The sequence below is a fragment of the Camellia sinensis genome, chromosome 4 (assembly GCF_055761805.1).
Source record: "Camellia sinensis isolate YWXY chromosome 4, ASM5576180v1, whole genome shotgun sequence".
NCBI classification, from domain to species: Eukaryota; Viridiplantae; Streptophyta; class Magnoliopsida; order Ericales; family Theaceae; genus Camellia; species Camellia sinensis.
This window is the reverse complement of record NC_138964.1, coordinates 103885362-103907164: the sequence shown is the minus strand read 5'-3', so window position 1 is coordinate 103907164 and position 21803 is coordinate 103885362. Positions and strand designations below refer to the sequence as shown.

The window sequence follows — 21803 nt, the reverse complement described above, 5'->3', positions numbered from 1 at the left end:
TCTATGAAAATTAGTCAGATCGCTTCTTTTGAACCATTGTCACATAAATTTCAGTAGTTTATACCCATTTCCATGAATAGGAAAAGTAAAACCTTCTTATTTTCATTCGAGTTCCTTTACTTCTTGTTATTCTTTCATTGATTTAGATAGCTTATGTGTTTGATTAGCTCTCTCTCTCTCTCTCTCTCTTCCCTATCTTCTCTCTCTGCTTATCTCTATTTCTTTTTACTTAGAATTTTTTTTCCTTATTCACATGACATTTACATGATTATAGATTAGGTCCATGCATTTGAGTATGATTTACCATGTTTTAGTAGATATTGCTATCATTATGTGATGTTGACTTGTTGAGATGATTTACATGCCATTTTAACAGCAATCAGGCCCATATGATCTATTCCATAAGTGTCATTCGCATTTTATAGAAATTTGTATCTAAGAATATTTTCTAATTCTTCTCTCTTATTGAGCTTGTCTTGAAGTACTAGGTGAGCATTGTTCGTTTCCTTGCATATCATACTTTAGACTTGTGCATCTAGGATCATGGATACTTTTCTAACCTCTTACGTTCATGGCGTGGTGCGGGGGAGTACTAGGTGAACTTATTCCCTTTGTTTTGCATCTTGTGTGTGTATTTGCTTCCTTACTATGTCAAGCATGCCACCATAAGGCTATTTGCTTATTTACTATATCTTTATGCTTGCCTGCTACTTGGAGAGCATTTTTCCTAAGTTGGGAGAGTTCCAATCTTTTTGTGTATGAGTCATCTCCCTTTTTTATGAGATTCTTGTCTTAAAATCCCTTTTGAAACGCAAGAGATTGGAATACTCTAAAGTAGGTGATCTGGTCTATATTCGTTTACTCCACATAGTAAAAGTTAGCATTAATGATCAGGTTATATAAACATATTGCGGTAATGAGTCTCATATCAATAATTAGTAGAGGCCAGTCTTTGATTGGGTAAGTAGGGGTGCTCAATTCATGACATTTCCCTCTCATACCTACACTTCTGGACTAGATTCTTTGGTTGTGACGGGCAGTGACCTATATTGGTAGGAGTTAGGATTTTCTAGTTTCTCCAAAAAGATTAGATGGTGACTCCATGTCTTAGCATTTCCGATTGATTAGTTAATTTTCAGTAGATACGCTAGATATAGACCCTTGCTTGTTTCACATTGCACCATCTGTGAACCAAACGTGGAGAGGTGAGCTGCCGGGCGCACCGAATACCCTCCGGGAGAACCCACACCCGTTTGTGTGAGAGTTCGCGACTTACCACTATATGGTTTAGTGGCTCTACTATGTAACACCACCTAACGGTGACCTCTGGAGCTTTGACTCCTTAGGGTCTAGCCCAGAGGTCACCTTTTATGGTTAGGCCTTTTTTGGTGTGTGTGTGTTTTCTGTCTCACCAATTTTGATTAAGGCCTCTTTTGGAAAGGCAAAAAAAAAAAAAAAAGAGTCAATTTATTGGTTTATTGACTTATTTAAGTTACATCAGCTCTTTATTTTTTTACACGTTTTTTCAAAAAAAGTAAATAAGTCAAAAAAAAATTAACTTCCCAAAATAAGCCTTTAAGTGTATCAATTCTAAAAACAATGCTTGATGTTGTTATTATTTACTAACTACATTTCCTTTCTATATATAAAGACTGAGGCCTTGTTTGCCAAGTGAACATTTTAGTCAAAAAGTCAAAAAGTTACTCAAAAAGTCAAAAAGCCTATAACCTATACTAAAAAGTCAAAGATTTCATTTTCTTTCTACTTTTTGCACATCTTTTCGTAAAAAATCAAAAAGTCACCCTAAACATACTAGTCTTTTTTACCTCATATTTTAACCAAAAAATTAAAAAATTACTAATATAACCTGTTCTCAAACGAGGCTTGAATGTTGGGGGACGAAAGTTTCGGCCTTCGTGAAGTTACGGAATTAACCTTATGGTTTTTGTTATTTTGTTTAACTTTTTTTTGGTTTGTCGTTTTTCATACCACCCCTTCCTAATTTGCTTTCTTCTCTCTCCTCAATCCCAATGTCCTATCCCTTTCTTTCCATAATTTCTTCTCCTCTCTCCTCTCCCTCTATCCCAAATGCCTTCTACACCACATACCACTCTTTCATGCTATCTTTCATTTGCTCTCTTCTCTCTCCTCAATCCCAAGGTTCTACATTAGTATCACCAATTTTGTCTAATTAATTATAATTGTGAAAGTCTTTTTCATGAAAAAACCACACACATTAACAACACATTTTGTAGTTTTATAAATCAAATTATAAACTTAATCAGTTTAATAATTTATTTGAAATATATAAAATATATATCATTTAATATATATAATCATATTAAAAAGAAAAAAAGAAAAATCCTTAACCGTCATTTTTTTTGTAATTATTTTGTTTGACCTTTTTTTTCTTGTTTGGTGTTTTTGTTATTTTGTCTGACCCTCTTTCCCATGTGCCTTCTGCACCATATATCAGGGCTTTTCCCAAATTAAGCCAAATTAGCAACCTATTTCCCAAACTAGGCCTAGTTTGGACGAAATTCCCAAACTAGGCTAAAACGTGATTGTGAACCACGCTTTCACCGTTTTTGTAGCTGTTGCGCGGAAATTTTGTGAAATCGTAACAGCGTGGTTACAAACCACGCTTTTAAGTTAATCATAAAGTATGGTTTCAAACCACGCTTTTAAGTAAATTTTTTTTTTGCTGAAAACGTGGTTGTGAACCATGCTTTAACTGTGCTTTTAAATAAATTTTTTTTTTTTCCAGAAAACGTAGTTCACAACCACGCTTTTAAGCGATTTTTTTTGTTGTTGAGAAAACGTGGTTTGGAACCACGCTTCTACTATTGAGCTTTTGTCCACAATCCGTTTTTAAGTAAAAGTGTGGTTCGTAACCACACTTTTAAAACTTATATAAAACTCCCCCAGCCCCTCATTTGCAACTACGCTTTTTACACTTAGGTTTTTCCATTTCAGGCTCTCTCACTCTCTGCTCTCGCTCCTTCTGCTCTCACACTCTCTCTGCTCTCACTCTCTCTCTCTGCTCTCTCTCTCCGTCCGTGGGTTGCTTACCATCGCTGGTATGGCGTCTGTCTCTCTCTGTCTCATTTGAATAATATGGGTACAATGTGGGTATAATGTGGGTAGAATAGGGTTTATGAATGTGAAAATGTTGTGAATTGATGAAAATGTTGATAGAATAGGGTTTGTGAATGTGAAAATGTTGTGAATTGAAATTGATATCAATGTGGGTAGAATAGGCTTTGTGAATTGAAATTGTGGTTTTGAATTGGTAAAATGTTGAGGTTTTGAATTGTGAAAATTTTTTAGGGTTTTCAATTGAATGTGACATCATAAATTAGGGTTAGGGTTTTGAATTGTGAAATCAGAAATTAGGGTTTTGAATTGTGAATCCTGTCTAGATTTTTTGCATTGTGAATTGTGAATCCTGTCTATATTTTTTGAAATTAGGGTTTTGAATTGTGAATCCTGTCTATATTTTTTGAATTGAAAATTTTAGGCTCTATTTGGTTGTTAATTCAAATCAATTTTCAACATGTGAGATCGCGCATGACGTTTGGATACGACGTTCAAAAATTGATTCCGCGTGTTAATTCAAATTACATTTTGAAAATCTGTTTGGCAGCTTGTATCTCCCTTTCAACGTTTTTGCCTTCTTCATCGTCTCTGCAACTTTCACGTGAAGCTCATCTACATCAGTCCTTTAGATTCATCACGGGTGGCTTCTCTGTATCAAACATCTGTACTTCAAATTCATCATTCATCTGTTATCTGAAAATGATTTTATCTGTTATTGTTTCAGACGAGTCGATAAATGATTTCATTCTTCATCCTGAACTGTTTCAACTTTTTTGTTCTTCAAGAATAGTCAGTAAATCAATCTTCATCTGTTATGTATAAATGATTTCGGAGAAGTTGAAATTAGTTCCTAAATGGTTTATGAGAATTTGTAGAGGCGTATTTTCCATTTCAGATCGGTTGTTCTTTTAAATTATGAATTGTTTGAACCTTTGAACCTGAAGCGGTAGTGGCTGGTCGTCCCCCTGGTCATCCGGCCGATCGACCGGCCGGTCAACCACCCGGTCCTCCCACCTTGTCTTTCGGCTTTCCATTTCTTCGTTAATGGTTTGAACTGTTTGAACCTTTTCCATTTCTTCGTTAATAGTCATTTTGTATGTCAATCCCACAATTATATGAGCTCAACGGGTACAATAATGCATTGCATTTCTGTTGCCACATATGGACGAAATTCATAACATGTAATAAATGGAAAAAAAAATTGATAATGTTTTGTAAGATTTACGTTATGATTTGTATTTTAAAATATTAAATTTAGTGTATTGATTCCTTCTTTATTAATATGTATTTTCAAAAGTTGTTGATTTTAACAAAGTGTTAGAAAAAAATTAAAAACGTATTTTACAAATGAATTGATAGAAAAATTAATTGGCAGAAAATAATTGACATAGATTTATTTTAAAATGAAAAAATTATTTTGAAAAAACAATTATTCAAAAAAATTACAAAATAAAAAATTAATTGACAAAAAAAAATCAATTTGTAATTTCAGTATTTTAAAAATAGTTTGGTTATTATTGTTGATAAAAAATGTGGATATCGATATATGAGTTGTGTGTTTGATGATAAATTATTGGTTGAATTAAATTTTGAAAACTATTTTCAAAACACATCACCAAACAAATTTTCACCTTTCACATGTCACATCAAACTTTCAAAACTTAATTCAAAATACATCTTCAAAACACAATTCAACACTCTATTTAAAAATCATAACCAAACAAATTTTCTACACTCAAATCATAATTCTACAACCCACAACCTCAAAATACAACTCATACTCTCAAATCACATTTACAAAACACAACCAAACGCAGGCTTATTTTTTTCTTGTTAATCCTGTCTATATGATTAAATCTTCTTATTCTTTCGCTTATCTCATAAGCTACATCATTAGGCCACTATAACTAGTACAAACAATTTTTTTGGGTTGTTTTAGGAAATATGTTAAAAGCTAATTTTTTGATTTTTTTTTTGAAAACTTTTTTTGGAAAAACGTGTAAAAAAAAGTAAAAAAATAATGTGACCCAAAAAGAATTAGAAGTCAAAAAATGACTTTTAACCTCTTTGCCAAAAGGGGCCTTTGAAGTCGTCCTCAAAAATGTTATTACGAAAACATTTTATATAAATCAAAAACTTTTGTTTAAAAATTATGTTTGAAAAATTAAAATTTTTGATTTATAAAATGACTCATTCTCGAGAATTTTTACCCACTTGAACTATCCAATTGACTTATTCCCTATGCGTCTGGATTATGTTTATTCAATTAAGCTTTATATTTTTATGATAGTCGGATGTCTGAATCAGTTTACGTATTTCTCGACTAATCTTAGAATACACACCAAACGTCCCTTCCACGTAGATCGGACAAATCTCAAATAATACCTATAAACATGATCTCAAGAAATTGATAACACATAATGAGAGTTTAACTTGAGACCTGAAAGGAACACATAATGAGAGCTCATTAATATTAATGAAACTTGAGTTTGACTCGGTTCGACTCGATAATTTTTTTTTTAATGTTATTTGTATTGTTTAAATAAAAATAAATGAGTCAAGCTTGACGAACCGAGCCAAGCCCTTAACAAGCTCAGTCGAGCTTGTTTATGAAAAGTTTGGCTCATTTGCAGCCCTATTTGAAACGACTCATGATTGAGGATTCGAGAGAAGCATTTCAAATATCACCATACTTTACTAGAAATAATATAAAATTACTACTGTATACCCGTGCCTAAAGGCACGGTGTAAATAATGTTAGAATTAAAATATAATTATAATCTTAACACTATTTTTTAATTTGATAAAATCACAAATTTATTATAAAAATTTGGAGTTCTTACAAAACTCTTTACGAAAACTTGCTTTTGGTTGTATAATATATAACTAGATAGATAGATGTGAATATATAATCTATTTCTAATGGTAGGATCTTAACAATATTCGTCCCGTGGATAATTGTAATTAAGGCTATCCCTAGTGTATGCCCGTGCCTAAAGGCACAGTGTAAATATTGTTAAGATCAAAATATAGTTGTAATTTATACGTATTATGTTCAAATTTATGGAGTCTGTAACATTTTTTAATAAAAATACTGAAAAAATATAAAAATATATTATTCTTCTTATGGATTAAAATATAAACTATCTAATTTGTTGAAAAAAAAAAGAAAAAAATTGAGATCAAATTATATTCAAATGAATTTTATAATTACAGTGAGGTGACGGACAGTAAAACACATGAGCCTAAGATCCCAACACATAAAATAAAATAAAAAAATAAATCTAAAACTCTGCACCACCCACCCACCCACTGTCCTTTCTCGCTCTCTCATTTTCTCATATTTCAAATTTTGAAACACACACTCACTCTGATTGGTTGATAATCAGATAATATTTAATTATCAATCAATCCTCTTCTTGACATATCAGTAGACTTATAAAGTAAGCCTAACTTTTCCGCCTGAATAACTATTATTTTCTTTTTGTTTGTAAAAAAGATTTTGTTGCAGTTTAATTTTGTAATATGGTAGGTCTTTTTTTTTTTTTTTTTTCCTTCTTCTTCTTCTTCTCTTTTCTTGGGCTATATTTGGATTTAGAATATGAAGGGAATTTGTTGAGTGAAAGGAAAATGGAACATTAAAAAGTTAACCCTTTTTATTTGATGACTTTTTATTTTTTGCTTTTAGTGAACTGGTTTTATTTTGGTTTTTTATTGAACTACTATTTTAAAAAGTTTAGGCTTCTCCGTCTCGAAAAAAAATTGTACTTTATTTAGTTTTTTTTTTAAATTTTGTTTATGAAATTTTTGTTTTTAAAAAAAAATATTTACATGTTACATATCTATGACGACATTTGCAAAAAACTTAAACTTATTTTAAAAATTTGTGTTAATAATTTTTTTTATGATTTTTATGAGAGTATTACTAAGAGTGTCATGAAAATATACCCCCACCAATTATCCCACAAAATGAAATTAAAATAGAAATATAATATCATGAATACAAGTAAACACAAAATCACAACAATGCTGCATTGCATAACAACATTATATTGTACAAGTTCACATTAGAAACATACAAAACTTAATGCACCATCTATTCCAATAGAACATGGAAAATGATAGGGAGAGAAAAACAAATGCATTTTGACAGATAAAACAAAATTTGTTAGTTGGAGAAAGAATCTCAAAGCCAAGTGGTTGGTCCAATTAGGGGACTAATAAAGTTACAACAGGCGAACTGCCGCCTTCAACAGCATAGAAAACAGAACAGGTAGCTCAGTCAAAAGCTTCCCTTAACTAGGGCTCCTCAAATAGTGATCTTCTATGTAAAGAATTTCAATCTCCATCAGGAAATACGAAAGAATCGCCTTTCAATTTCTGGAAGTCCAGTCAAAATGATGACTCTGGTAAGGAATGAGGGGTTGACAGAAAACAAAACTTGGGGGACAGGACAGACAAGCTCAAAGCCAAGTGATTGGTCCAGTTGGGGGACTAATAAAGTTCAGACAAACGAACTACCGGCTTCAACAACACATAAAACAGAACAGGTAGCTCAGTGAAAAGCTTCCCTTAACTGGGGCTCGTCAAATAATGATCCTCTACGTAAAGAATTTCAATCTCCATCAGGAAAGAAGAAAGAGTCGCCTTCCAATTCATGGAAGTCCAGTCAAAATGATGACTCTGGTAAGGAATGGGGGGTTGGCAGAAAACTAAACTTGAGGGCTGGACAAACAAGCTCAAAGCCAAGTGGTTGGTCCAGTTGGGGGACTATGTTTAAAACCCAATTGGTTTTACTTGATTTTCTTGTCAAAATAACTATTTACAATTAATTATACCCAAATAGATTGTTTTCTACACCTCTTTAAAGAAATTGACGATTCTCTTAGTATAGAATAGCAATCAACGCAAGGCCAAAAATGTAAGAAACTAGACTTGGAACCAGTTCTAATGACGCTGATTTGATATTTTTCAGATTTATACCCAAAGAGAACAACACTTTCGAAATTACTGTTTAACACTAGTTTTCTAGACAGATTTGAATACACCAGTTAATATAGATTTTGACTCCCAAAAATTATGAGAAAAATCTGATATGCAATTCAATATGTAATTAATCAACTGTAAAAATTTCAGTTCAAAATTCATCCGTTTGATAAGGTTTCTTCATTTTTAAAGATTGTGGTTATGCGCAGAATTTTATACTCATAGATTGTACCCTCAACTTTATGTACCCATCTGATATTCCTCAAACTACATAAAATACACATGATATTCACAAATATTGGTGGCCAAGTACTCCTACCTAAGCCACGTTTCACTTACAAGATCCACCATTACAAGCAAAAACACTCATGGAATATAACCCATGCCATACACTTGCTTTTCGTACATCCACTATACCCATTACACTATTTCACACCAACTATTAACCTGATAGATATTCAAGCCACCTAATCAGTTAAGCTTTCATTCCATCCTCTTCCAATGAATGCACAGAAACATAAATACAAAATAATTATATTCACAGAATATTGGTTTAAACCTTGGAGATGGAGTTATTAAAGCACCAAACTAGTTGTTCAATTTTCACCAAAAGCTACTCCTATCTCCTCTTCATGGTTGCTAGTTGAATAATATGAGAGTTTAAGGTTACCCACACACTTTAAATAATCTGACTCCCTTATCCTTTTGCTTTTATTTATTTATTTTGTTATTATTAAAATCTTATCTCTAAATTAGAGATTTCCACCATAAATTTATTTTAGGTTTAAAAATTAATTAAAAGACCTTCCAAATATTTAATTTGCACTTTAGGATTGACTATAAAAATATTTGAGATTGTAATATTATTATTATTTAATTATTTACTTAATTTTTATATTCGGGTTCTCACAGAACAGGTAGCTCTGTCAAAATTTTCCCTCAACAAGGGCTCCTCAAATAGTGACCTCTACGTAAAGAATTTCAATCTCCATCAGGAAAGAAGAAAGAGTCACCTTCTAATTCCTGGAAGTCCAGTGAAAATGATGACTCTGTTAAGGAATGAGGGGTTGACAGAAAACTAAACTTGGGGGGAGGACAAACAAGCTCAAAGCCAAGCGGTTGATCCAATTGGGGGATTAATAAATTTCCAAAAAACTATTCTTGGAAATTCGAAAACCAAGTAAGTTTTGGATTTAAAATTTATAATAATTATTTTAATATATACATTTTCATTCCAACAATATTTTCATACACTAGTCTTCCAATACTATTGGGTTAAGTGGTTGTCCGTGAGATTTGCAAATTTATTACAAGTGATTTCCAGAAAAAATCAAAATAACAATTAATCTTCCATACCTATGGGGTTAAGTGGGCGTGCGTGGGATTTACAAATTTGTTACGATTGATCTACGGATGGGTACGTTACGACCAATGTTCAGTTGATGTTGTAAATGTTTCCCAAAATATTACAAATTGAATATTCAAAAGTTGATTTTCAAATAATTCCAAATGACAACAAAAATTCAAATAGTTATACTTTTCAATGAAATATAAATAGTTGGTCATAACAACGAATGATGCATAGCTAAGTGAAACACAACATTGCCTACATAACCTTCCTTTTTTCACACATTGAGTAGTCAAATCATGGAGAGACTCGTCGGTATATGCAGATGGATTGTCAAGTCATGTGACTTGGTGCACAGGTTTTGGTTTTCTCGATTTTTTGATTACAGTGACAACTCATCTCTTATTGATATATGTGGGATTCTCAATTCAGAAAGTCACATGGCAACAGTAAATTAACTGATTTACCTTATAGTGAGCATGCCCTTATTTTGTCGGTATATGCAGATGGATTGTCAAGTCATGTGACTTGGTGCACAGGCATTGCTTTTCTCTGTTTTCTGATTATAGTGACAACTCATCTCTTATTGATATATGTGGGATTGTCAATTCAGAAAGTCACATGGCAACGGTGAATTCACTGATTTACCTTACAGTGAGCATGCCCTTATTTTGTCGGTATATGCAGATAGATTGTCAAGCCACGTGACTTGGTACACAGTATTTGCTTTTCTCTATTTTTTCATTCCAGTGACAACCTCATACCTTGTTCGTATATGTGGGATTGTCATGCAGAGACATTTATTTTCTATGGTTTTTCCTTCAATGTCTTTCTAAAGCCGTTCATAACCAACTATATAAACTACTAAAGGTGAAGACACAACCTTACAACTCATTTCGCCCTACGAAATTATCATTCATTTGTTTAAAAAAATTAGCATGGCTACACGATTTATGGGAGGGAGTGCGAATCGTAGAGGTGGTAGGAACTTGCAAAGGGGTGGCAGTTCACGACGAGGAGGGAGAAGAGGACGTGGCGATGCTGAAGACGAAACAACAATACCTGTTTTAGATTATGCTTGTGGTTATCGTGATAGGTTTGTGAAGCGACATTTTTTGATGCCCAAGTATTATCGAGTTCAACGAGGTTCATGTATGGAGCCATCTGACAATCAAACAGGATATGGTTTATCTGACACTGCTCGTCTCAAGTGGCCCGCACTATTTATAGAGCGGGTACAGTTGGAAACCTTAAGTTGGGAAAATCAACTTAAGGTGCCAAAAGCACGTTCTGTTGAGATCCAAAAGGAAGATCCTAATAATGTTGATCGACTATGTGAAAGACTACAACGTGAGATTTTTCAAATGCGTCGTGGGTTAGCCCGCGATATGCAACTATACATAGTTAAGAAGGATGCCCAGAAGAACAGAACAGAATCAAATGTTACGGCTATCAAGGGTATCATGGAGGATCCTGAACTTGTCTTTAACCCTGAGCTTTCGGATTATTCAGACTCTAAGATTGCCGATTTAAGCGCGAATTAGGCGTTTATGCCTATACTTCGGCAATATTAGGTCATGCATTAATATGTAATGTCCGTGTTAGACTAAGTGTTTCCGTAATGAGTTCATCAGATTGTTTGCCGAATATTTGTCTATCTAACTGTTATGTTTATGTATTGTGTGTTCAGTTCAGGGTGTCTAGGATGTATGTATTATGTGTTCAGTTCATGGTGTCCAGAATGTATTTTTGTGGGAGACTTATGTCTGGACTACCTATGTAACTGAAAACTGTTACATTTGCAACTTCAGTTATGTTGTTTTCATTCCTGTATGAGTATTTAGTAAATTAGTGATTTCGTATATTATGTATTAAGTTTTATTACAAAAATGTTGACAAAATTTATTTTAAGGGAAATATACATTCTCTTAACTTGGTCATCTTCTCAATCGTGACAACCCAAAAATGTAACAATTATTCATTGAATATAACAAATAACGTTCTCATTCTTACAAAAAATATGCTACCAATTGAATAAAACAAATAACCTTTCCATTCATTCATTCATTGCACAACATCAGTCTTATGAAATAAGCGAAACCAATTGAATCACAATAACATCAACTCCAACCCAATATTTACATTACATAAGTTCCTGTTCGTAATCAGAATTCAAATTACATACAAGTTACATTACATAGCAAAAAACAGAAAAAGTATCATTCGTATGTAAAAAATACATCACCAAAATTTGAGGTCTTTCTCTTCTTCCTTCTTGCTGCAGCTCTCGCAGTGGCCTTCGTCTTCTTGGCCTCCTCCGCAGTGCTTTTCGTGTCTCACCCTTCGTCGTTGTTCGTCGAACTGCACAGTGTCTGGGTGTGCTTCGGACTGTAGAGCATGTATATCACATTCTAACCCAAAACAAAGACGAAAGAAAAAAAAAATTTAAGGAAAACGGCTAGAAAACGGTTTTACTAAACCAGTTTTCTGAATTATATTATTACCTTCTAACCCAAAAAAAAAAAACAAAAGAAAAAATATATATATTTAAATAAAAACGGCTTTAGTAAGCCAAAACAAATATCTGAATTACACCTTCTAACCTAAAACAAAGACAAAAGGAAAAAAAAAATTTACATGAAAACGGCTTTAGTAAAGCCAAAAGAAATTTCTGAATTACATTATCACCTTCTAACCCAAAACAAAGACAAAAGAAAAAATAAAAAAAATTTACATGAAAACGGCTTTAGTAAAGCCAAATTTTTTTTCTAAATTACACCTTCTAAACCAAAACAAAGACAAGAGAAAATAAATAAATTAACATGAGAACGGCTTTAGTAAAGCCAAAAAAAATTTCTGAATTACATTATCACCAAAACAAAAACAATAGAAAAAACAAATTTACATGAAAACGGCTTTAGGAAAGCCGTATTAGAAAACGGTTTTAGCAAACCTGTTTTCTGAATTACACCAGAACAAAGACAACAGAAAAAATAAGACAACAGAAAAAAAAATTACATGAAAACGGAAAAAAAAAAAATTAAATGAAAACGGCCTTAGGAAAGCCGTATTAGAAAACGGTTTTACTAAACCCATTTTCTGAATTACATTATTTTGTGGCAATTTATATTTATGTTGAAAAATATAAATTGGGAAAAAAATTACTAAAAGAAACCGTTTTTACGAAAGAAAATTTTATTATTTTTTTATTCATCAAAAACGGCATTGGAAAAGCCATTTTAAAGAAAACCAGTTTGGCAAATGACAGGACTGGGGGAGTTTTTATATAAGTTTTAAAAACGGATTTTGGTTAAAAGTGTGGTTATCATCCACGCTTTAGGTAGTGAACAGTAAAAGCCTGGTTCACAACCACGCTTTCAGAAGAAAATTTTTTTTAGTTAAAAGCGTGGTTCACAACTACATTTTCAGAAGAAATTTTTTTTTAGTTAAAAGCGTGGTTCACAACAATGTTTTCAATTTTTTTTTTAAATTATAAGCGTGGATACAAACTACGATTTCTTAATTAAAAGCGTGATTTAGAAATACACTTTTACGATTGTACAAAATTTCCACGATAGTTCTAAAAACGTTGAAAGCGTGATTCATAATCACGTTTTAACTTACTTTAAGAATTCCGTAGAAACTAAACCTAATTTAGAAATTAAGTTACTAATTTGACTTAATTCCGGAAAAGCCCTCCATATATCACTCCTTCCTGATTTGGTCTCTTCTATCTCCTCAATCCCAATCTCCCAACCGTCTCTTCCCCTTGCTTTACTTTGATATATATAGGAAGGATATATGTCATATTACTGTTGTTGTTGTTGATATCTATCAGAGTCAGAGACAAGGTTCCATATTTGAGGACTGAAGGCACCTCCAATTTCTGATAATTACCTTCATCTTCAATGATTCCAAGCTTCAATACACAGGTATGAAACCCTATCCCTCTTCCCCCTTTGCAACAAGTTCTTCCCAACCTTTCTTTCCCACTTAAAAACCATTCAACCGAAAACCCTCCCCCTCCCCACCCAAACCTGCGAAACCCCTTTTCCCCACTCTTCCCTCTTATGCGAGAACCTATACTCGTTTTTTTTTTTTTTTTTTTTTTTAATATATATATATATATATATATATGGATATGGCTATGGATATGGAAGCTGTTATAATTAATCTTATATGAGTTATGATATTATTTTATACTCGTTTTTTTTTTTTTTTTTTTTATCAAATTTGGTGAAAAGTGAAATTTGAGATGAGCCAACTCTCCCTATTCTAAATAGTAGAAACTTTTCGCTGAAAGTTAAAATCAGTTTCAACCCAAATAGTTTTGTCATTACAATATGATGAATTTTATTAGAGGTTAATAGTTTCCAGTTGCTCCTTCGAAAAATCTATACTTCATGCCTGATGATCCAGGTGCTTCTTAATAACATTGATTACAAAATCATATTTATACCTTCTTATTTACACTGAAGTTAACATCTAATCTGTTCAATTTACAAATGTTGCACACATGTATTTACTGCAACCAGTTCTCAGCCATCATTAATTATATGTAAAATTTTCTTGCACTACGACTACGAAGTTACTCTTATCAAAACCAATTGATTGTAATCACATTTCTATTTTGTTTGACCAATGTGTTTTTTTATTATAGTCCTGCAAAGAACTATAGCTAACAAGTTCAGATCAATTAAAGAGATACACACATCAACAAACCAATGGACAACTAAAGTCATGGTTATTGAAAAGGGCTTTCGAAGAACATGAATGACAAGTAACAAAGATTTTCAAAGATTGATGCTGAGGTATGATCTCATGTATATCATATTGCCAATATTAATTGATCCCCAAAATATGCTTTTGCGAAATTGCATACTTATATATTTTAGACACATTTCCTCCAAAAAAAAAAAAAAACAAAAAACAAAAAACAAAAAACAACAAAGAAAACATCAATTGCTTTTGGAAAAATACTAACAATTGATTTTTACCTTCTACACTCTTACTACAGGGGACAAAAATACAAGCATCAATTTTTGGTGACGACATTGAAATTCTAGGGAACACTTTGCAACTGTTTACTGCCTATTCAATTTCAAATGCAGTTGCAAAGTGCATTCCAGTTGAACATCATCTTGTCATCTATGAATATCAGTGGACCATATCTGCCCGCACATGCATTGAAGAAATAAGTGATGACCAGCTAACTGTCCACAAGTTCACACCTGACTTTGTTCAGTTGACTGATCTTGAACACTACGATCAGCCGCCACAAGACATAAGTAAGATTTGTCCCTTTACTTAATACACAATGCAACACACATGTATACCAATTCATATTGTACTGTTATTACTTGTAGATGTGTTATTTGTGGTCCTACAGGCTGCACCCACTCGCAAAATCAAACTTAAAAGTGTCCGCCACAATGCTCGCGCTGACTCCTCCTTGCAAGAGGCTGTAATCATAGATCAACGGTAAGCCTCAAACCAACTCATTCACAATTCATTACACTATTCTATTCAAACTCTCTAACAAATCTTACTTGCAGCATGAAACCTATAATATTGACATTGTGTGACCAATTTGGGCTGAACAAGGGAACTGCAATTTCCAGCATGCTAGGTAATGCGATTAAAAGCAACAAACTATAATGGTAATTTAATGAACTATCACTTTAACCATCCTAATAATTATATTAATGTGAAGAAATAACACACTTACGTATCCAACAGGACTGGTGCTGAGCAAAAATCTGGAAGCACTTACATTCTCAATCCTCTACTCCCAGAGGCCGAAGCATTGTTGAATTGGTAAAGTTTCTTAACTAATTGTAATTGTAATAAATTAAAATTGTAATATTACATTTAACTATTGCTACTTACAATACAAATACTTATATTCAACCTCTGTAGGTGTGTGGCTCATGAAAAAGCAATTAAAGCAATTCCTTTGAACAAAATACATCAACTAGGAAATGCACAAACACCATCACCAACAGCCAACAAAATCATTGCAATTTCCCAACTTCCAACATCTATTGACCAGGTGAAATCTTATGTTTACTTGATCCATTTTCGATACTTTGTTTCTTTATTTTTATTTTTTTCCCTACACTCCTTTTTTCGCCCTTTGGTGCGGCGAGGGGGAGACTTTTTCTTTAGATCTCAACAACATTTAAAATATAAATGTTTTAGCCTACATACTACTGGGTACTAGCATCTGCCACAGTACAAAATTTCAATCAGAAGTTCTGGTTCATGTGTTGTTCAAAATGCAATAAAGGTACTGATGCTGAAGCAGATGACATATTCCAATGCAACTATTGTAAGGAGAAAGCTAAACCTGAACCAAGGTTAAATATCCATTCCCCATTGAATGTTAAAATATTATGCAAACTTTAAACTCTTGACTACTTACAATATTGTAATTATTAAAACAACCATTTTGACATACAATTAATGTAGGTGTAAATTTGATGTGCAACTACGAGATTCAAGTGGCGACATAACTGCAACTATTTTCGGTGCACAAGCAGAAAATCTTTTCCCAATAAATGCACAAAAATGGATGGAAAGTACATCAACTGTAAGTCTTTTTCATTGTATTAATATACACCTCTCCAACTTCACCAAACTACTTCTCTCCTTACTTCCAGCATCACTTTTGCAGGTTGGTCAGCTTTCAGTAGAAACACTAGCAACTCTTTACACAACTGACGAACAAATCATCCAGCTATGCACTTTACCAATTTCACACTGCAACTACTACACATTGCAAGTTCAATGTTAGATCAGTACACAAAGAGTGCTTAGCGACAATTGACCACTCTACTTCTGGACCAATGTTGCCACCACCTCCAAAAAAGGCCCCCAAGAAACTCTTTGAAAAAGAAGCAACATCTACTCCAGCTGAGACAACTCAAAAGTTTTGGACCGTATTTCCTAAATCCAACCCCTTAAACAATGTACAAATCTGCAGTATAGTTTTTGCCAAATGGTGTCAAACCATTGCTTTGTACATAGTTTTGAATCAATGGTATCACACCATTTCCATGTACATTTGTAAAAATGTTTTCAGTTCACTTGCCTTTTTTCCTTTCGTGTTTTTTTTTTTTTTTTTTTTTTTTTTTTTTTTTTTTTTTTTGGGGGGGGGGGGGGGGAGCCTTCAAATATGTAGTAACATCCTGCAAATCTTGTGTAAACTAAGTTTTGGGGACGTGCTTGTCACATGTATAAAAAAAACTACAGTTTTTGTGCTGTATATACAAACCCTTATCTACAGTAACAGATCAATGTTGATTGTATGTGAGATGGACTTCTCCATCCTCTTATGCAGATTTTAAAACCGCTGGTGCTGCTGAAGCTTTTGACCATGCAATGGGAATGTGAAAAACTGCATCCACACCCTCGACCAGTTGAACAACCAGCTGCAGATGGCAAACTAACTATTTTCCTCTCTGTTTTCCTCTCTGGTGCTGGTGAAGCTTTCAACCATGCCCGCTCAAGATCTGCTATCCATTGTGCCAATAAGCTATCCAATGCCAGCTTACTATGCCCTCTCAACATCTGCTGTCTAAGATTTTTATGTTTGGGCTTCACATCTCCAATGAGAATTTGACAAGTGGGTTTGCAGGTTTTTTTGGCTATTTTAGTCACAAAAAACAAAATAGGCTATTTTAGCCATAACAAACAAAACATCACATCCAACCCATAATCATTACATTCTTCTCTCACAAAAAAACTCAAAAAAGCCAAAAAGTCAAAAAGTCCTTCCCAAACCAAACTTTTAAGCCCAGGCTAAAATAACTAAAAAAGTCAAAAAGCTAAAAAGTCAACCCACTTCCCAAACCAAGCCTAAGAGACATAATTGAACTCAACAGACCCCTAACAGAACTCTGAGTACCTTTGCTCTAGAATCAAATTGATCTGGTGGTAATATCCTCTTTCAGAAGTTACCTAATAAGAGCTATTGGTTAAATGGTTCTTGTTGTGGAACAAACTACGGGAAATGCTTCTGGAACAATTCGACTTCTTCATGCTCTTCGCAATGTAATCTCACTGTTGATTGTTAAAAAAATGTTGTCTATCAAGAACGCTGTTGATTGTTAAAAAATGTTGTCTATCAAGAACTATTACCAAAATTGATGACTATTTTAGTTGACACAATTAAAATATTAACAAATAAAATGTCATGTAACATAAATTTTACAAATCATTAAAAAATATCTGTGAAATTTGTCATGTTTTGCATATAAATTAAAATTCAAAAATGAAATTATAAATCATAACTGTTAGTTTCAGTTATTATTACTATTTCTAAGGTATGGCTTCTGTCCAGTCTGGGATCAGACTAGACCGTGCTGTTGGGCCCGTGGAGGCCTACCACGAGTCCCGTTTTGATAATCTGAACCGTCAATATGTAGAAATCGTCGAGTACTATATGCCTGTAAAAAATCACGTTGATCGGATATCGATAGCTATGTGATCAAAACAGTTTTTTGTCAACCGTTAATTTGTTCACCGTCTAATTTTTTTAATACGAAACTGATTTGATCATATAGCTATCGATATCTGATCAACGTGATTTTTTACAAACATATAGTACTCGACGAGTTCTACACATTGCACGGTTCAAATTATCAAAACGGGACCTGTGATGAGCCCCACAGACCCAACCGCACGGTCTAGTCCGATCCCGGACTAGACAGAAGCCATACCTTTCTATATAATACTATATAGTATACATCTCCAAAACAATAAATGCTATATAATCATACTTCTATAACTTCTACCAAATAATCACTCCACTATATTTCTAAATAAGAAAAAAAAAAAAAAACACTATCTTCAAATAAAAAAAACACATTTTAATTATAAAAAAAAAATGGGCCCAACTTGCCCTTGCAAGCACGGGCAACCAACCTAGTATTTTATTAACGAGTGTTTATATAATATGTCCGTAGACAAAGCTGAACTTTAGGACTGAACTCGTGGACCTGGCAATGCAGTTGGTACAGTGAAGGTGACATTGATTGTTCCCCATTGGTTGTCCCACAACCACAACAATATTAGGTAAGTTGTGCCAATATTTTAACTTAAGAAAGGTCAAACCAAGGCATCTTCTTCACCTTAATGGTCTTTTTCTTATTTATTTATTTGTTTATTTATTTACTATTATTATTTTAAGATAAGAATACTCGAACAGAAAGGCTAGACACCAACAAACGCATCAAGAATGAGAAGATAGAACTTCCTCCATCATCCAGACTCATTTTGATTCCAAAATCCCCATCAATCGAGCTAGACAATGTGCCTTATTGTTACACAGAGAGAATATTCTAAGAAGAAAAAATGTTTCTGCCTCTCATCATCTAAATGCAATTAGATGACTGAATTTATCTGTACTAGTATATATTATATAAAGTGAAGGTTAAACTTGTTATGTAAACTTTTACTTTCTTCTTTTCTATATCACATATTTTTTTTATTTATTTAAAACAATATATATATATATAGCAGGAGACTTGAAACCAAGACTTTTAATATTTTTTTTTAAAAGGCTCTATTCGTTTGAGCAGCATAGAATACATTGTCACATCCCAAATTTTGGAACATCAAGGAAATTTAAACAAAAGGTTAAGACTTACCAAATAAAAACTTATCATCTTATTTGAAAATCTCAACTCTAATACATAACCATAAGTTCAAACAACGCTAAATAAAAACTTAAAATATTCAAATACAACACCAACTGAAAGCATAATGTACGTAATAGCTAATAGTCTAAGTGATAAAATTATTTGGCTCTAGTCATGATTTCAAATCAGCCAAGGTTTTACAATACCATCAACCGCGTTTTCAACTTCCATTCATTCCTCATCAAAACCTAACATAAAATGCTACGAGCTGCAAAACTCAGAAAGAAAACACAACATAGAAGATTATAAACATGATATTCACACCATAACAATATAAATGCAAGCATAAATTACAAACGAATTTATTAAAATTATTGGTTTATTTTGTTGCGTGACACTTGAAATCTCACCATAGAGATTTAACTTAACAACCGCTAAGTTATGGTCACGAATAATTTAAAACTCCCTAGGTAAAATTATATAGTTAGTATCAACTATAACTAGCAGAGATGTCTACAACAAAGATTACATACTTAAGTGGTGACATTTGTGGTATGCCCCCAAGGGAATAATCTGGCAGGGATATTTTTTCCGTTGTGTCACCCGCACTTCCACCCTTATTCGAAAACCGAAATATTGTTAAGGGTTCAAATACAACTTGTGTCATCTTAAGGTTTCACAACCATGTTTTCTGAAGGATTCTCAAAAATTAAGATTCGTTCCAATACAACCAGTACTATCCGTCAACATCTAATTTCATATAAATCTTCAATCATTTTAATTAATTTCTATGATAGTCACTACAAATGACAAATTTGGGTCACCACCAATGCTATGCCATTCTGTTACGATTTGTGAAGGAGGAATATTAACATATAACTTCCCAGAATAATTAATTAAATATATTTATTATTTTAAACATTTAATTTAAGTAATAATGTGACGTAATAATCTAAAATGATTATATGACATAACAACTTGAATAATAAGATCACACATGCATGAACTAATATGTTACAAGATAAGGTAAATATATTAGAACACTTATTTTTAATTTTTCGTAAATGATTGAAATTGCAATCTTGACTCTTTTTTTTTTCATTCCCAGAATTTTCAGAATTAAGATTACATAAATAAAATTACAAAAAATATAAAAAAATATTTAAAAAAAATTATGTAGACAATTCTAAAATTCAAGATACTTTTAGCAATGTTCAATAAACATGTTATGGTCATTCTAGAAAAGAATTTTCAAGCACTAAATTATAAATAATTCTATAAAATTACAAGAACATGTAACGCCCCGAAATAATGATAACCCCACATCATAATATTCCATTTATACTCCTTGACTATACAAAATATGATATGTGTACATGAATTAAAATAAAAGAAGAATCAAGTAATTTTATACCCTAATGGATACATCTTTCCAAGTAAATGCTTGGGTACAACAAAATGAGTTTAATTCAACATAATAATAGCCCAAAGGTTGTACAAAAATAATTACATTAAAAAAAAAAAACAAAAACAAAAACAAAAAAACAAAAAACAAAACAAAAGAAGCTTTTGGCTCCATGTCCTCCCAAGCTATGTCCTTAGTGGAGGCATATCATTAACATCTGAAAGTTATTTTCCACGTAAGGTGAGCTAAAACTCAGTAGAGATACTTTAACACAATGTATAAATCTTAATGAAGTCATAAGGTGAATGCATGTGCCATTTGCCAAACGTTTTACATTTCCATATCAAAAAATGCAATGCCAGGATTATATATATCAATTAAAGACAAATATCCTTTTATAATAGAGAACAAGACAGCAGATACAAGACAATGGGAATCTCTAGGTACGTATTTGTCAGTGGGTTATATAAGCACTATCAAAGCCATTTTACTGGTACTAACCAGAATAATCGACATCTAACCGCGCGGGTTTCCAGATATTCACCAGCGACACTCATACTAACATAACAACCACAACCACACCCCCGAACTAGATTCACCAAGGTATTCATCCATTTTTTTCAAAACAATACATTTTCAATGCCTTAACATAAAACCGATGTGCTCTAAGCAACCAAAGTACTACCCGCAAATGTTCCTCATGTTCCTTCTCGGAGGGTGAGTAGACTAAGATATCATCGATGAAGACAAAAATGAATCGATCTAAGAACTCACGAAAGAATCAATTCATCAAGTCTATAAACAAAGCCAGCGTGTTGGTTAACCCAAAAGGCGCTACTAAGAAGTCGTAATGGCCAGACGTGCACGGAATGTCGTTTTCTAAACATCCTCCTTCTTCACCCTCAACTAGTGATACCCCGATCTCAAATAAATCTTGAAAAAATGATGAGACCCCTTTAACTGGTCCAACAAATCATCTATTCGCAGTAATGCATACTTGCTCTTAATAGTTACCCTGTTTAACTTCCGGTAATTGATGCAGAGTCGCAATGTGCCATCTTTCTTCTTAGCAAAGAAAGTCAGTGCTCCCTAAAGTGAAGTACTAGGGCGAATGAAGCCCTTATTTAGCAAATCTTGAAATTGCACCCTTAATTCACACAACTCGGGGGGTGCAAACCTATATAGTGCCATGGAAATCGGAGTCATGCCTGGCGCTAAATCAATTGAGAACTCAATATCTCTATGTTGTGGCAACTCAATGAGATCCTCTAGAAAAACATCTGAATACTCTCGAACTACCCTCGGCAATTCACTATGGACC

The 21803-nt window shown here is 33.0% G+C and overlaps 1 protein-coding gene across 1 annotated transcript; it reads left to right on the top strand.

Moving 5' to 3' along the window:
• The first annotated feature begins 13341 nt into the window (after positions 1 to 13341).
• Positions 13342 to 16528, top strand: LOC114275321 (replication protein A 70 kDa DNA-binding subunit D-like). Its single transcript, XM_082923507.1, has 9 exons — positions 13342 to 13365; positions 14451 to 14721; positions 14800 to 14914; positions 14989 to 15062; positions 15173 to 15250; positions 15353 to 15485; positions 15635 to 15792; positions 15905 to 16025; positions 16110 to 16528. Exons 1-5 carry the CDS (start codon positions 13342 to 13344, stop codon positions 15244 to 15246), a joined length of 558 nt encoding a protein of 185 aa, XP_082779633.1. The 3' UTR covers positions 15247 to 15250; positions 15353 to 15485; positions 15635 to 15792; positions 15905 to 16025; positions 16110 to 16528.
• The last annotated feature ends 5275 nt before the right edge of the window (positions 16529 to 21803 follow it).